The sequence below is a fragment of the Taudactylus pleione genome, unplaced genomic scaffold (genome assembly GCF_031769625.1).
Source record: "Taudactylus pleione unplaced genomic scaffold, aTauple2 ptg000520l, whole genome shotgun sequence".
NCBI lineage: Eukaryota > Metazoa > Chordata > Amphibia > Anura > Myobatrachidae > Taudactylus > Taudactylus pleione.
In genome coordinates this window covers 9276890-9293789 of record NW_028284922.1, presented here as the reverse complement: position 1 = coordinate 9293789, position 16900 = coordinate 9276890, and the positions used below count along the sequence as shown (strand labels likewise).

Sequence of the window (16900 nt, the reverse complement as noted above, 5' to 3'; positions counted from 1 at the left end):
TGCAGGGCTGTGAGGTCTCCGGCAGTCACTCCTGGATGATGTCAGTGCTTGTGTCTCCACCTCTCACATGTTAGAGGGCACTCAGTGAGCACAGGAACTCTTCCAGCCATGCTGCAGCCAGTCAGAGCGGTGCTGCACAGGGGTATAATGAGCTGCAGCAGCCGGGGGCTCTCTCTATCAGCGCAGTCCTATAACAGTGGGAGAAAGGTAATCTATTTGGTGCAATACGGTAAACGCTAATTGCTGTCAGCAGATACTCATGTTTCTTCGGTCAGATTCCTTACAGACATAAAATGCAGACCCTCCAACATGACCCCTTCCATTAGGTACAAAGTGCACTGCTCCTGGACTTTCCTCTTAATTTATGATTACAGTCACCTGTGCTGTAACACTTGTCTCATCAATTGCCTAGTTCAACACAGGTGACTGCAAATGCAATCACACATTAGGTGGGAACCCCAGGAGCAGAGCATTCTGTACCTAATGGAACGGGTCATGTTGGAGGGTAGGAAAATGTAATAATATACATTGTACAGCATTATGGGACTTGTAGTTCATCTTATAAATAATACATTCTACTAACAGGGTGTGTTTTAATTATTAGTATTGTATAATAGGGGCAATTAAATTCAGTGCAATGGATGCAAAGGAACGCCCTGGCGAAGGCGCATTGCCGACAGTAGCATCGCTAATTCTCCCTTGCACCCCAAAGAAGTGATATTTGGTTACTGTAATATGGGGCCCATTTATCAATGAGTTTTATCATACGCAATGAGTTTTGAAGCTTGCTGCGTATGATCATGGTGCTCCAGCCAATCAGCTCCTAACTCATCTCTTTGATAAATAACAGTTGGGAGCTGATTGGCTGGAGCACCGTTTATCACACACAACAAGTTTTAAAACTTGTTGCGCATGATAAAACTCGTTAACAAATGGGCCCCTATATACGCTGATGTTCGCAGCTGAACATCACAGCGGCACATTGCACTGGCTAGAATCCCCCTCCCCATGACTTTGCATAAATAAGTTTAAAAAAAGTTCTTTGTTATTCTTTGAACCTAACGGGCCTGATTCTGAGTGAGTACTCTACAGTTAGCATAACGCATCTTGCGTGAATTTGCTTTGCGCCAGTCCAGAAGATCGGCTGTGTACCACGATTCTGGTACATATGCCTGCTTGTGCTTGGCTAGGTATGAATGGAGCGTTGTAACGTAGGCTGAGCACAGAAAGGTCCTGTGTGCGCAGATATGAATACATGCAGTACAGGAGAAAGACGCAGTTATGCATGAGAAAGCCGTATTAGTTGCGGGTGGTCAGGAGGAGTAAACAGCAGATGATGGTAAACTTTGAAGTGTAGCCTAAGGCTACAGCGCCTAATGGCCTTGGCCACGGTGCAAAACTCCAGGGATTGTTGCTGCTTTCAGAAATGGAGGGATTGCAGCAGATATCGGAGATGGGTTAGGTATGGGATGCCGTCGCTTGTGATCCCGGTGGTCAGAATCCCAACACCAGCATCCTGACAGGTTACACTGCTGACACCTAAAGGTAAGTACTCCTAGCTCTACCCCTTACCCTAAACCTCCCCCTCCCTCCCCAGTGCCTAAACCTAATCCCTCTCCCTCCTCCCTGTGCCTAAACCTAACCCTCCCTCCCTGCACCCTAAACCTAACCCTCCCCCTAGTGCCTAACCACTTACCCTAACCCTCCCCCTAATCCCAGTACTTACCTTCGGGATTCCGACGGTCAGGGTGCCGGTTCCGGTATTCTGATAAGTGTTGGGATTCCGGCTTTGGCAATCTGACCGCTGGAATCCCAGTGATTGGGATTCTGACCGGACCTTATCGGAGATATCTACTGTGGTCCCTCTTTCTTACAATGGGGTGAGACTTAATATTTGCGGGTTAGACATGAAAACGGGTGTTTTGGGGGGAATTTACTGCAGAAATTCCATGATAAATCGGTCCCATAGTGAGCCGGAGAAAATTTTATAAGTTTGTTCTATGTCCTTGAAATATACAGATTAATTAAAAAAAAAAAAAAAAAAAAATATCGCCCTTCGTTTAGAACCAGGATCGGACTTTGTAATGAAACCTATAATTGTCACTTTGTTTTTTTTTTTAGGGACTTGTCTTGGGAGTGTATGAAAAAACTAATGAGGATGATAATTTGGTTCTTACAAATGCAGGAGACACGTTTGATAATGTTGTTTCTGGGAAACTGCGAGACCAGTTGACTCGGTAATTTCTACCCATTGTAACCTGTTATTTGTCTTTAAAGTAAATACCCCTTTTACACTAAAGTCCCGTGTCCGACCCGGGATTTTGAACACTGGTCCAATCCAGGTTGGACCCGGTTTCACATCCCGTTTCCACTGCACTTCAACCTGGGTCAGCCGCGTTCACACTGCGCCAGTCTGTAGTGGAACTCTTCTGTCTGTGCTTGGAGATGACATCATCTCCAGGCGCCGGGAAATCTGGATCTCTCCATGCTGTAAACGGAAACCGATTCGTCTGACCTGGGTTATCTGTTTAAACTGCCCCTTAAACCAGGTCCTTCCCGTGTCCAACCCTGCTTGCTTCCCGGGTTGGATTGCCGGGTTATTTTTTCACTGAGGCACGACCCGGGTTGAATTTTTTACTATAATGGTAGCATGAAGAATTGTTAGTACTTTTTTTTTTTTTCCTATTTACAGGTCTGGACCTTCATTGAAAAAAGGCAAGACACGAACATTTTATGGTTTACATGAGGTATTTTGTTTTACATGTTACAGATTATCACCTTATTTGCTCTCTCTGTTATAAAAAGGAAGCTCAGATGAACATTGGGAGGGTATTTAATTAATTTATAATACACAAGTAACTTTAACATATAAAATATAATCTGCACCTGGAAATCGTCCCATGTGATGGCACCCAATTCATCAGGATGTAGTCGGCATCCTGGAGCACACAATGCCGGCGGTCAGAATCCTGGCACCGGAATCCCAAAGGCGGCGATCCCGACGGTGAATATTGGGGTTAGGGGGATGGTTAGGCTGCGAGGGGGACGTTTAGGGTACAGCTGCCGAAGGGGAAGGTTAGGGTTAGGCTGCGGAAGGGGTGGGGTAGGGTTAGAATACTTGCCTGCATTCATCTGGATTTCCACCGTCTGGATTCTGCTGACCGAATACTGACCGCTGGCATTATCTGCACCGGGATTGCGTACCTAACCCAATTCATCAAACAATGAACGATGGTCGTGCAGAGTGACCACAGGTACCATAATCACACGACAAATCGTGTAGTGTGTTCCCAGCTTCAGATGCAGTGGTTTGGGAGTATGTGTGTATTTGTTATATTACTGTTGTTTCCAATTGTAAAGCGTAATGGTATATGCTACGCTATATAAGAAACTGATAATAATTATTATTCAGCTAGAAGTTCAATGTGTATATTTTTCTATTATTGGTTATCGTACATAAAAAGTCCCCTAAATCGGTTATTATGAATGTGAAAATTGTTACAGTAGACCTTGATTGTGATAGAAATATTATTCACTATATTTATTTCTTTTGACTTTAACGTCAGGCATTTCCCAGTGTTGTTGTGGTGGGGCTGGGTAAGCAATCCGCTGGTCTTAATCCTCAGGAGCTTTGGAATGAAAGCAAGGAGAATATTAGAGCTGCAGTGTCAGGTAATATATAACTTGTTTTCCTTTGCCAGCTGCTAAGGTTCAGTATAACCTTTACTTTCAGTACAGGCTGTAGGTCTCATTCTATCCTGGGAATAGTTTTGTTGCATAAAAGTATTTGGCCTAACTTAAAAGATGATTTTGTTTGTTGCGCAGTTGGCTGTAGGCAAATGCAGGATCTGGAGGTGGAACTGGTTGAAGTGGATCCTTGCGGAGACGCACAGGCAGCAGCAGAGGGCGCTGTTCTAGGACTATTTCAGTATGATGAGCTTAAGGAAAAAAAGAAGAAAATAGTCCTTACACAACTATATGGAAGGTATTTGGAACTTGACTCCCATTCATAACTTACTGATTGTAATGTGCAATCATCCTGCAGTCTTTTCAGTGCAAAGAAATCATCAGATAAATATTGTCCTGTTGTGGTTCACTGAAGTGCTGTTGAGTCATCTGGTGCCTGGGCTATCCCATATATAACAGCATTTAATTTAGAAATACAAGTTGTCCTATGTATAAGAGCTAGTAACTGTTTTGTAACTGTAAAAAATTTCTTCTACATATTGTGATAGAAGCACTGGAGAAGTGCTGAATGGCTTCTATGTGTGTCCCAGATTCCTGTCCTATGTGTTTTAAGACCCCCAGGAGAAGTCTGTTTGTAAAAACAGACTAGAAATGTCGGCTTTGGAGAAAAGCCGGAATGGGTCCTGGGGGTGTGGATGTGAGGAGAGGGAGGGCTCTATCCACAGGCCACTCCAGGTATTGGGCCTTTCAGCCTGGTAGCAGGCTCTTTAGGGCTTACACCTGGGTATGGCTGATTTAAGCTGAGTTTAGTTCTGGCTGAGTGTCTCACACCTGGGAGAGCAGACCCACAGGATGTCTTGCTCTGAGACACTGTTGATACACGTCCACAGTACTTAGAGGTTTGTATTTGTTTTTAGTGTTCTGGTAGTGAGGGAACCTACTGTCTAGTTAGAGCCCAGATGGGCTAGGATTTTGTTTTATTTTTTTCATGCGTTTGGTACAAAGACTGGTGCTGACCAGTTTGTACGAGAACCCCAGACTTGTGTCCTGTTTCCCCGGCTGCTGTGTGTGTGTGTGTGTAAAGAGGGAGTCCATCTACCCCAGGAGAGGGACCACTATCCCGACTGTGTCACAATATAAAGACCCTGTAAGCTGGAGACATTGTAGGTAAAGTTGTGTTTGGGTGGGTGTTTGTTCTTATGCACAGTAGACTTCCTGTTTGCTGATGGACACTGATGAGGGTATCTCACAACCTTACATTTCTGATAATATTGTGAAACATTTATGCTGTATCAGAGTATGGATGTTTTATTATATTTGTGAATGTTCTATGTGGTGGTTAGTGGGACAGGATGCATGAATATTTAATTTGCTATATTAAATATTCGCATTATCAATGTCTCAGGGAAAGATGTATCAAGCCGTGGAGAGAGAGAGAGAGAGAGAAAGTGGAGAAGTTGCCCAAAACAACCAATCTGCTTCTAACTGTAATTTATAAAACCACTTTTTGTCTCTCTCCAAGGCTTGATACATCTCCTCACTGTGACCAAACAGTTGCTCAAGCAGAAGTGCCATTTTGTGCACAAATATGATAATACAGCGTAGAAAGGGAAGTAAGAAGCTGACCCCTGCTGGCTCATGTTCTGAGAACAGGCCTTGTGGATGTATATACATAGTGGGGACCTTGCATCGGGCTGCTGGACAGGACCTTGCAAAATAAATTAATTATTTGAAGGATCCTGTTTAAAGACTCACTAAATGGAATCTGTATGAAATACCGACACTCGGGACCCAGGCAGTCAGAATCCCGACGACTGGATCCCGACAGGGTTAACATACTGACACTTGGTGGTCGGTATGCTAACCCTACCCTAATTCTCCCTCTGTGGTGCCTGAACCTAACCTTCACATATGGATTTGAGGGAGGCCTTATTAACATACAAACCATACATGCACATACTGTACAGCTAGTATTTTACATGTATGCAAACAAATAAAATAAACCTACGATATGAAAGTATAGGAAGTTTGGCGTACATTTCTTATAATGCTGCAGGATTTATTTATCATTTTCTGTAGCCTTTTAATCTCTTTTTTTTTTTTTTTTCTTTCCCCCCCCTATCATGGAATGTACTGTACTTTGCTAATTGGCTGCAGTTTTGATGACTCCTCATTTTTAGCTTGCTGCAGTGAGCTGGTTTATCCAGGGCTGTCTTAACAGCAGTGCAGGCCCCTGGGCAAAGTAATGCACTAGGGCCTCTATTAAACAATCCTCTGCCGGGAATGGGATGCTATCGGAGGTGGCTGTGCTGGGAGAGGGAGGGGGTTGTTGGCTATCGGCAGAAAAACAGAAGTAATTTACAGGAAAAAAGAACAAAAGTCACAGTCTGAACATGTACAGTACAACAAATTTCCTATGCAGTGCCCCTTATACAGCGCCCCCAGAAGTGGTCCCCCCCTATGCATTGCCCCCAGTAGTAGTCCCCACCCCCCCTATGCATTTCCCCCAGTAGTAGTCCTGTCCCCCCCTATGCATTTCCCCCAGTAGTAGTCCTGTCCCCCCCTATGCATTTCCCCCAGTAGTAGTCCCGTCCCCCCTATGCATTTCCCCCAGTAGTAGTCCCGCCCCCCCCTATGCATTGCCCCCAGTAGCAATGCCCCCAGTAGCAGTCCCCCCTATGCAGTGGCCCCAGTAGCAGTCCCCCCTATGCAGTGGCCCCAGTAGCAGTCCCCCCCCTCATGCAGTGGCCCCAGTAGCAGTGGCCCCAGTAGCAGTCCCCCCCCCCTCATGCAGTGGCCCCAGTAGTAGTCCCCCCCCCCCCCCCCCCCCCCTTATGCAGTGGCCCCAGTAGTAGTCCCCCCCCCCCCCCTTATGCAGTGGCCCCAGTAGTAGTCCCCCCCCCCCCCCCCTATGCAGTGGCCCCAGTAGTAGAAGTCCCCCCCCCCTATGCAGTGGCCCCAGTAGTAGCCCCCCCCCTCCCCCTATGCATTTTCCCCAGTAGTAGTCCCGCCCCCCCTATGCATTGCCCCCAGTAGCAATGCCCCCAGTAGCAGTCCCCCCTATGCAGTGGCCCCAGTAGCAGTCCCCCCCCCTTATGCAGTGGCCCCAGTAGCAGTGGCCCCAGTAGCAGTCCCCCCCCTTATGCAGTGGCCCCAGTAGTAGTCCCGTCCCCCCCCTTATGCAGTGGCCCCAGTAGTAGTCCCCCCCCCCCCCCCCTTATGCAGTGGCCCCAGTAGTAGTCCCCCCCCCCCCCCCTTATGCAGTGGCCCCAGTAGTAGTCGTCCCCCCCCCCTTATGCAGTGGCCCCAGTAGTAGTCCCCCCCCCCCCCCCCTATGCAGTGGCCCCAGTAGTAGAAGTCCGTCCCCCCCCCTATGCAGTGGCCCCAGTAGTAGTTGTCCCCCCCCCCCCTATGCAGTGTGGCCCCAGTAGTAGTCCCCCCCCCCCCCCTATGCAGTGGCACCAGTCGTAGTCCCCCGACCCCCCCCCCCCCACCCTATGCAGTGGCCCCAGTAGTAGTCCCCCGACCCCCCCCCCCCCCTATGCAGTGGCCCCAGTAGTAGTCCCCCCCCCCTATGCAGTGGCCCCAGTAGTAGTCCCCCCCCCTATGCAGTGGCCCCAGTAGTAGTCCCCCCCCCTCCCCCCCTATGCAGTAGTCCCAGTAGTAGTCCCCCCTATGCAGTGGCCCCAGTAGTAGTCCCCCCTATGCAGTAGTAGTCGCCCTATGTATTGCCCCCAGTAGTAGTCGTTCCCCCCCCCTATGCATTGCCCCCAGTAGTAGTCCCCCCTTTACAGTGCCCCCAGTAGTAGTCCCCCCCTTTACAGTGCCCCCAGTAGTAGTTCCACCAGTAGCGGCCGCCCTCCCCATACAGTGCCCCCAGTAACGGCCGCCATCCCCACACAGTGCTCCCAGGGCTCCTGCAGGCGACCGCTGCTGTCCTCTCCTCCGGGCTCACTCTGCACTATGGGATGGGAGAGACATCAAAACATCTCTCCCATCACCCGCTGTGGGGGGAGCCGGAAGGCGCAGCTCATGAGTGAGCTCCAGCCAGCTCCCTACGTGGACGACACAGCAGTCAATGAGTCTAACTCTCATTGGCTGCTATAACAAACACACAGCTGCCGCTGGTGTAGGACGGACCGCTCTCACTGTGGTCTGCCCTACACTTGGGGCCCAGGGGACACTAGCGGGGGTGCAGTGACGGCTATGGGCCCCTGCACCACAGTGTGCCCTGGTGCGATGCACCGGCTGTACCGCCGCTATTTCCCCCCCTAACTGGCTCCTCCCCATGCAGGAATATCAGCGGTGGTAGCTATGCGATGGGGGGTAGGGGTGCTATTGGCCATGGGCCCTTGGAATCCTGGTGCCCTTGGGCAACTGCCCATTCAGCCTATAGGTAGAGACAGTCCTGGGTTTATCACCCTTTGATTTAACACCTCGTCACCAGTTACTGTAATGATGGTTGTGTTTGCTAGCACTCAATGTAATGCAATTTCTGTGTAGCAGGAAGTGACATCCCTTGGAGATGGGAGACTGCTTCTTATACTGCATTTGCAAAAAAACATTTTGTGAGAGCTGCAGTGTATAGTACTGTATAGTACAATTTGTGGCCATTACCCATATGGTAATGAAATAATTTTTTTCCTGTGTCAGCCAAGACAAAGAGGCCTGGAACAGAGGAGTTTTGTATGCGGAGGGCCAGAACTTGGCTCGATACTTGATGGAATCCCCAGCAAACTATATAACGCCTACGAAGTTTGCAGAGATACTCGAGCAGAAGTTGGGAAAACAGGAAAATGTTAAAGTGTTCACAAGGTAAAACTTATCTATAGGACTGACATTTGGGAGGTATGATAGCTGGACCGGTCCAGCCTGTGTTGGTTACCACTATGAGTTGCTCAACACTGGTTGTCCTATAGGTGTAAACCAACCAAGGCTTGTCTACCTCTGCCGCTGGTTAGCAATTTTAGCGAGGGTCTATGTGTTTTCTATTTATATTTTTTAACAATAAAACTAGGGCAGCCATCAGCAGTGATTGGCATATCTTTGGTTCAGCTGCAGTTATACATTTTAAGTAGTGATGAGCGGTTCTGTTTTTACTCCGCTCAAAACATGAGAACCGGATAGCCAATATGATGCCGATTTTGTGAGATCCGAACATAACCGAGTAAAACCGAACCACTCATCTCTAATTTGAAGATGCGTACAACTAAACATGCAGACGTAGTAAAACAAGCGTGGAGATGTATTTTTTTTTTTATTATTTGCATCTATAGTACATACAGAATACATTATGACTAACTGTATATCAGGCATTAAGTGTGAATAAATCTTAACCCTGAATTGCATGATTTATGAAAAAATCTGTACACATTTTTTATAAACTTTTAATTTCATGTGTACTGTATTTAAAAGAAGAAAAAAAAAAAACCATACAAATAAAAAATGTATGAACATACTAAGCCACAGGTACTCAAACTCTGTCCTTAGGACCCCAAACAGTGCATGTTTTCCAGGTCTCCTCACAGAATCACAAGTGAAAATTAGTTCTACCTGTGGATCTTTGTAAAATGTGTCGGTGAGTAATGACTACACCTGTGCACCTGCTGGGTGACCTGCAAAATGTGAACTGGGGTCCCGAGGACGGAGTTTCAGAACCTCTGCACTATGCCATAGCAGAATTGAAGTGAAGGAAATCTAAAAGTATACCGAATTGGTTTGGTGCCCACTGGCAGCACCATGCAATACAGGGTTAAGGTTCTGGTACAGGTAGTGGCAATGTGCTGCCGAGCATCCCATGATCTTTGGTTGCGCACATATCCACCATATTCGGTACTATGAACATCACGTTTACCTGCGCGTCTCTATGGGGTGTGTGGCAAAACTTACGATGTTAATGGCTCAAGAATAGCGCATTGCAGCCTAGCAGTTAATTGAACTGCCCTCTAAGAGTAATGTTAGGATTCATGAAAAGGATGAAATGAAATGTTATACCAGAACACTTCCACTTCCAGATCACAGCCCTGGATAGAAGAGCAACAGATGGGAGCATTTTTAAGTGTGGCCAAAGGATCAGATGAACCCCCGGTATTCCTGGAAATCCATTACACCGGCAGCTCTGACCCTAATGAGTCTCCTCTTGTGTTTGTTGGGAAAGGAGTCACTTTTGACAGGTACAGAAAATGTTTATGGTTTATTATTTAAAATGGAATGGGTTGTGTATGAAGTCCCGGCTGTCGTTGTTTAGAATACTGACAGTGGCATCCCGACAGCCAGAATCACAACTATTTTCCCTACCCTAACCCTCCCTCCCCGGTGCCTAAACCTAACCCCCCCCCCCCCCCTTTCCTAGTGCCTGAACCTAACCTCCCTCTCCCCGCACCCTAAACCTAAGACCCCCACCCCAGTGCCTAACCCTAGCCCTCCCCCTAGTGCCTAACCCCGCTAGTTAACGCTAACCACCCCCTAACGCCCTGATACCTTCCGGGATGCAGACGGTCGGGATACTGGTGCCGGGATCCCGACCTGTCGGGATTTCGGCGCCGGAATTTGGACCGTCGACATCTTGCACACCGGAATGCCGACTACATCCCAATGGAATGTCTAGTGGCCTGTGGTGTTTCTTTTTAGGTATATTCATCTATATATTTGATATATATTCAATGGCAGCCTTATTAGGAACACTGTATTGGCACTGCATAGGACCCCTCCTTTGCTCAGAGAATAGCCTGAATTATTTGTGGCATGGATTCACAAAGTGCTGGAAACATTCCTTAGAAATGCTGGTCTATGGTGACATGATGGCATCTTGCAATTGCTGCAGATTTGTCGGCTGTACATTCGTGCTGCAAACCTCCCGTCCCACCACATTCCAAAGGTGCTCTATTGGATTGGCATCTGGTGACTGTGGCGGCCATTGGAGTACCCTGAATTCATACAGGTTTTAGGTGACCTTGTATGTTATGCTGCTGGACGTAGCCATTAGAACATTGGTAGACTGAATACAATGGTATACAGGTAGAGTGTAACATTTAATCAATGTTCCTTTGGTACTAAGGAGCCTAATGTGTGCCTAGAAAACTTTTCCCACACCATTGTACCGCCACAAACCCGAACCATTGACGCAATGTAATTACTGGTCATACCATCTGCTTATTGCTGCAGAAAGCAAGATTCGTCAGATCATGCAATGTTTCCCAATCTTGGAATGTTCGGGTAGAGCGAGTCTATCCCCACTATACTGTAGCTTCTGTTTCCTGTTCTTAGCAGACAGGAGTAGAACCTTGGTTGGTCTACAGCGGCTGTCGTCCATCCATTTCAAGTGTTTTGATGTGCTCGGTGTACTGAGATGCTATTTTGCATAACACTGTTGGAATGCATGGTTATTTGAATTACTGTTGTCTTCCTGTCAGCTTGGAAGCCCATTCCCATCTGACTTCTCTCCTTAACAATGCTTTTTTTGTCCACAGAACTGCCACTCATTGGATGTTTTTTTTGCTCACAATTCGCTGTACTCTAGTGATTGCTGTGTATGAAAATCGCAGGAGATCAGCAATTTGAAATGCACAAACCACCCTTTCGCTAACAATCACTCCACAGTCAAAGTCGCTAAGATTACATTACTTTTAAAATTCTGGTGTTTTGTTTGAACAACAACTGAACCTCTTGACCTTGTCTGCACGCTGTTATGCATTCAGTTACTATCACATGATTGACCGATTAAATATTTACATTAATGAGCATTTGTACCTAATAAAGTGGCCACTATGTGTATATGTGCATAAATAATTGACTCTAAACTATTGTGTACATATTAACATACAACCATGTTATTCACTGAACATCTGAAATGTCATGCAAGGTCTAAAATCGTTACATTTTAATCAGAAATACAATGTGTGCTATATATAAGGTATGTGCTGTATATATTTTATCTCCAAAAGTATATTTGAATTAATAGAATATAAAATTTTTCTTTTAGTGGTGGAATTTCCCTGAAGCCGTCATCCGGAATGGATGCAATGAGAGCGGATATGGGCGGAGCTGCTACAATCTGTTCCGCCATTTTGACTGCCGCAACCCTCAGATTCCCCATTAATCTCATAGGTAATTAAAATATCGTACTAAAGCAGTTTTCAAAAATACAATGTATTGAATATTTATGAAGACTCTGTAAATTGTGTTTTGTGTTGTTTTTTTTTTGTCCCCCCCCCCCCCCCCAATATTTGTATCTATATGTTTTTACTTCAGTATGTAAAGAAAATGGTTTAATGTGCTAAGAAAAATACATTGTGTATTGCTTAACCTCTGATACATGAAACTGGCATCTGTCATTAATCTGAAAACGAGGTCCTCAGCAAGCCTCTAATGTCCAGATATATTCACACTTGTCACTGTAGTAAGCCATTATTATAATGAACCCTTAAAAGCTATAAATACAAAGGTTATCCATGCAATAGTCAGTCATTGAAATACACACACGATATTACCTTGATGTCTTTCCATATAGGTATAAGTAATGAATCTCTTCCTTTAAGGTCTAGCCCCACTGTGTGAGAACCTGCCTAATGGAAGAGCAAACAAACCAGGGGATGTTGTGAGGGCCAGAAATGGGAAGACCATTCAGGTAATACTGTTACTAAGCATGGAATTGTTCTCCATAATTCTGCGTTGGGTATCTTGAGTGATAAATAATTCTAATATAACATAGAGGCCATAATGTAATAGCCTGGAGCTGTGGAAAATGGTAAGATTTTGGCGATTTGGCTGATAGATTTAAAGCGGCAATTTTTAAAAAAGCAAGACCGGTTTTCCCCTTTTTTTTTTTAAACAATTCTGCTTTAAATTTAGCAGCTGAATTATCAAAATCTCTCTGCTGCCGGCAACTTGCAGGCGATTACATTTGGACCATTTTTTTTCCACATTAACACACCAGTTACCTACAGTAAGTGAAGGGGGCCGTACACTCTGCAATTATCGGCCCGATCAGCCAATTATCGGCTGATCAGATTGGTAATTGCACAGCACATGGCTGCAACCGAGCACCAATTATCGGTCTGTCGGCCACCAATGGCCAGCATGCCCGACATCTGCAATAATTTGTGCTCGCATATTGGATGCCCACCGACAGTGCACATGCAAGTAGACAATGGATAAATACCAATACTCACCATCAGACAGATGGACCAATTATCTGACTGTGTATAGCGAGGGTATTTTATGTTTTCAGCATGTTGGATAATTAGTCTGTCTGATGATGAGTTTTAGCTGACAGTGCTTGGCCACACTGGTGGGCTTCCCAATGTTTGGGAGATGTTCTCTTTTTCTTCCCCATTGTTTAGTGTATTTACTTTGTTGCTGACAGGTAGATAACACCGATGCAGAAGGAAGACTGCTATTGGCTGATGCGCTTTGCTATGCACACAGTTTCAATGCAAGAGCTATAGTAAACGCAGCAACACTAACCGGTAAGTGATCTGATGGTCGGAGGCCATTGAACTGAGAGGAAGGTACATTTCTAGCTTGCAAGATTCTGTTAGTGGGTTACTTGTATCACTCATGATAAAATATGCTTGGGTTCGGCCTTCTACGTATATTTGCTTCTTGAATAATCTAACCACTAATAAAGACCATAATCATACCACCACATTGAAAAATGCATAGATTTTATTAGTTTCAAAACTATTTTGTCACAAATGAATAATGAAATCTTTAAGTAAAAAGAAATAAACCCACCCAAACGTTAGTACTTAATAAAGTACTTTTTATTAAGAGGCTTTTAGTATTATTATTAATCTTTATTTATATATTGCTAACATAGGGCCTGATTTACTACGGATCGCTATTGCGATCGCAGCTGCGATCTGTTGCGAAAATATGATAATGCAATCGCAAAGCTTCTATAGAGACGCCCAAAGCCAGCATAGAAATGCCCACTACCGCTATTGCACATCCGTAAAACCTTGCAGTCCTGTGTATACATTGAGTAACATCGGCCCCTCACGCAGAATTACAGCAGGGCTGACTTGTCTCAGACATTGCTAACCTCGTTGCATGCTGAGTACCAAAGCTGCGTATGCCTTTGCAGTGGCTAATTTATGCATACCCAGGCAACAGCGTTCAAATGAACTGGCACGCCTGCCTTCCTTCCTCCGATCACCCCCCCCCCCGTCATCACCCCCCAAACGCTGATGTCCCATCCCTCTGTCTGAGAAGGCTTTGTATCTGCGCAAAAGCGAGTGCAGTGCTAATTTTTGCACGCGCACTGTGATGCCTAGGCATGCGCAGTACGCAATAATCGGTCAACTGCGTACGCTGTTGCAATCCGTAATGAGTCGGGTCCTTTACAGAGGACGGTAAGTCACTCATACTCGTGCCTGCTCCCATGTCTCCATTCCCTACCACACACACACTAGGGTCTATTTAATCTAAAACTTAGACAGATATATATATATATATATCTGTCTATCTATCCGCCACTCACTAATCCAAATAAAACTTGACCCTGTAGCGAGCACAAGCGTGTCAGTGCAGAGACACTGTAACTATGAGGTAATGTATGAGCGGCATTTCAATAGCACACATGACAACTGTCTTCCTGTGGTCAATGTTTTTCCATGTCAGAGCATTTTCATCTGGAAGAAAATGCTCTGACATTGAAACGCTGACCACAGGAAGACAGTTGTCATGTGTGCTATTGAAACCTCTGAGTGGCGCTCATACATTACCTCATATATATTTTAGTTGTGTGGGGAACCCCGTACATGAGGAGAACATACACACTCCACCTCCACACATACAGCACCCTGGTTGAATATCAGCAAGGCAACCACCTAGAAAAAAGTAATCATACAGAAATTCAGATAATGCCGAAGAAAGTCAATGAAAAAGTAACATCATTTTAAAGAAAATAATAATAATAAAAAAAAAACACTATTGTTAGTCTTCTAATACATACATTAGATTCTGATAAGAAATATGGCCACTATGTGATTACCTATAAATATTTTGTGTACATTTTACATGTTAGACAGAGAAGTTTAAAATTTCTGGCATAGAAAAGTTCATGTAAACACTGTATAGTAAATGAGCTAGAAGCGGGTGAAAGAACCGTACATTGAACTTTGATACCAAAGGATTATGCTGATGTGACGTCACCTTTTACTTTCTTTCTTTTTTTTTTTAACATTCCACATGAACAAAAAATTAAATTGTATGATTATAACAATTTATCATTATATAACTGAAATCCTAATTATGCAAATAATCACAGTTCTAGAATACATAGTAAGTCAGATCATTCTGGGTTCACGGCCCCAAGATTCAGCTCTTTGCTTCACCACAGTTAAACCTATTGACTTTGTATTAGGGATGTGCAGGCTCGGATAGGTTCGAGTTTGCACGTGGAGTTCGGATTTTTCCCTCCAAAAAAACGGAACTCAGAACGAGGCAAAACGTCATCTTACATGGACGAACATCATCATTCCTGGTCTTTTGTCCAGGAATGATGATGTTCGTCCATGTAAGATGACGTTTTGCCTCGTTCTGAGTTCCGTTTTTTTGGAGGGAAAAATCCGAACTCCACGTGCAAACTCGAACCTATCCGAGCCTGCACATCCCTACTTTGTATGGGATATATCTATAGAGGGGGAGGGGGAGGTGATAGGCTTATGCAGAGTTCTGCATTCAGTATAACGAGCCCCCTGAATGCTGGAAATCTACATGATAGATCAATGTTTGTTCTAACTTTGTTAGTGCATCTGATGGAACATTCGAAATGACATGTGTGTGTGTTACAACATAAAGCTATGCCCAGTATTAGCTTTCCCATGTGCTAGGTGTTATTACACAAAGTAGTATGTGTCCTATTCATATTGACCTGTGGAGGTTACTGAGAAATACCCTGTTGTGCAGGTGCAATGGATGTAGCATTAGGATCTGCAGCCACCGGAGTATTCACCAACTCTTCCTGGCTCTGGACTCATCTTCATGAGGTTCAAAACATCTTTTTATTTTACTCTCTGCGTTGTCTTTTTTTTTCTTCCTGTAAACCGGAAGCGTGTTCCCATTCATGTTCATTCTTTCCTACCTATTTGTGTTCCTGCCAGGCCAGCATTGTGACCGGGGACCGTGTATGGAGAATGCCTCTCTTTGAGCATTACACTAAACAAGTGACTGAGTCGGCCCTCGCAGACCTTAATAATATTGGAAAATACAGCAGGTAATCACTTGTTTCCTATGGCCCAGCCATCTGTTCCTATAGAATGGAGCTCTGAATTTGCACTAGTGCGGATATACTGTGCATGGAATTGGTAAAAGTCCTATGGCTTTGTTTTGCAGATCTGGTGGCGCGTGTACAGCTGCTGCGTTCCTCAAAGAGTTTGTCACCGTTCCGCACTGGGCGCACCTGGACATCGCTGGGGTTATGTCAAACAAGGATGAGGTTCCTTACTTGCGGAAAGGCATGTCAGGTCGCCCTACAAGGACTTTAATAGAGTTTGCAGAACGTCTATGTAAAGAGAAGAATCCCTCCTAATCATGTGAGCGATCTTTTGTTACAGACCGGCCGTGAAAGCTTTTTGCTGTAATAAACCACATTTATAGAAAGAAACAATTAATTACTTTTATATTCAACATTATTTTTTTACTAATACAGATTGCTACAGTAAATCCACAAATAACTATAGCATATCATTGTGCTCCATCAGTAAATGTCCTGCTTTCATAGTCCTGATTAGCTTTTTAATATGTCTAACACAAGAATGACAACATTAGTGACCTGTCACAATAATAAAATAAAGTTTGTGCAGAAATAAAGGCAAACAAGATGTCAGTCTGTGAATTTTAAGTGTATGTTTCATGTATTTTATACAGTTTACAAAAAACACTGGCTGTAAGTTGCTAACACCACAAAAACTGCTTATACACCACACTTGTAATATGTCCCAAACCCTTTTAGCTCTGGATAATGCATTACTGGGACAATACTTCATATATAGCGTATTCAAAGTATGGAATAGATGTATTACTGCAGCGGTGGCCAACCGGCAGCTCTCGAGTCGCATGGGACTTTTTTTGTTGTTGCGATGTGGCTTGGCAGTACAACGGCCCCCGCAGAACCCCACTGCAACTGTGAACGCTGGCCTCTGACGCGATCAGAGGCTAAAGAAAAGGAGAGTTATGGTAAAACTTACCTTGGTTAACTCTTTCTTCG

At 44.8% G+C, this 16900-nt stretch overlaps 1 protein-coding gene across 1 annotated transcript; it reads left to right on the top strand.

Moving 5' to 3' along the window:
* On the top strand, window positions 1-16512 carry LAP3 (leucine aminopeptidase 3). Its single transcript, XM_088450641.1, has 13 exons — window positions 1-207; window positions 2122-2237; window positions 2693-2747; window positions 3567-3672; window positions 3826-3985; window positions 8341-8502; window positions 9702-9860; window positions 11669-11793; window positions 12225-12313; window positions 13052-13154; window positions 15601-15680; window positions 15795-15907; window positions 16027-16512. Exons 1-13 carry the CDS (start codon window positions 109-111, stop codon window positions 16220-16222), a joined length of 1563 nt encoding a protein of 520 aa, XP_088306767.1. The 5' UTR covers window positions 1-108; the 3' UTR covers window positions 16223-16512.
* Window positions 16513-16900: the final 388 nt, after the last annotated feature.

Bases quoted from the DNA above. Each gene is read 5' to 3' on its own strand.
- LAP3 (XM_088450641.1), top strand. From the start codon at position 109: ATGCTGCAGCCAGTCAGAGCGGTGCTGCACAGGGGTATAATGAGCTGC. The intron at 8,503-9,701 runs GTAAAACTTATC...TTCCACTTCCAG, and splicing joins AATGTTAAAGTGTTCACAAG to ATCACAGCCCTGGATAGAAG. The intron at 12,314-13,051 runs GTAATACTGTTA...TGTTGCTGACAG, and splicing joins GAAATGGGAAGACCATTCAG to GTAGATAACACCGATGCAGA.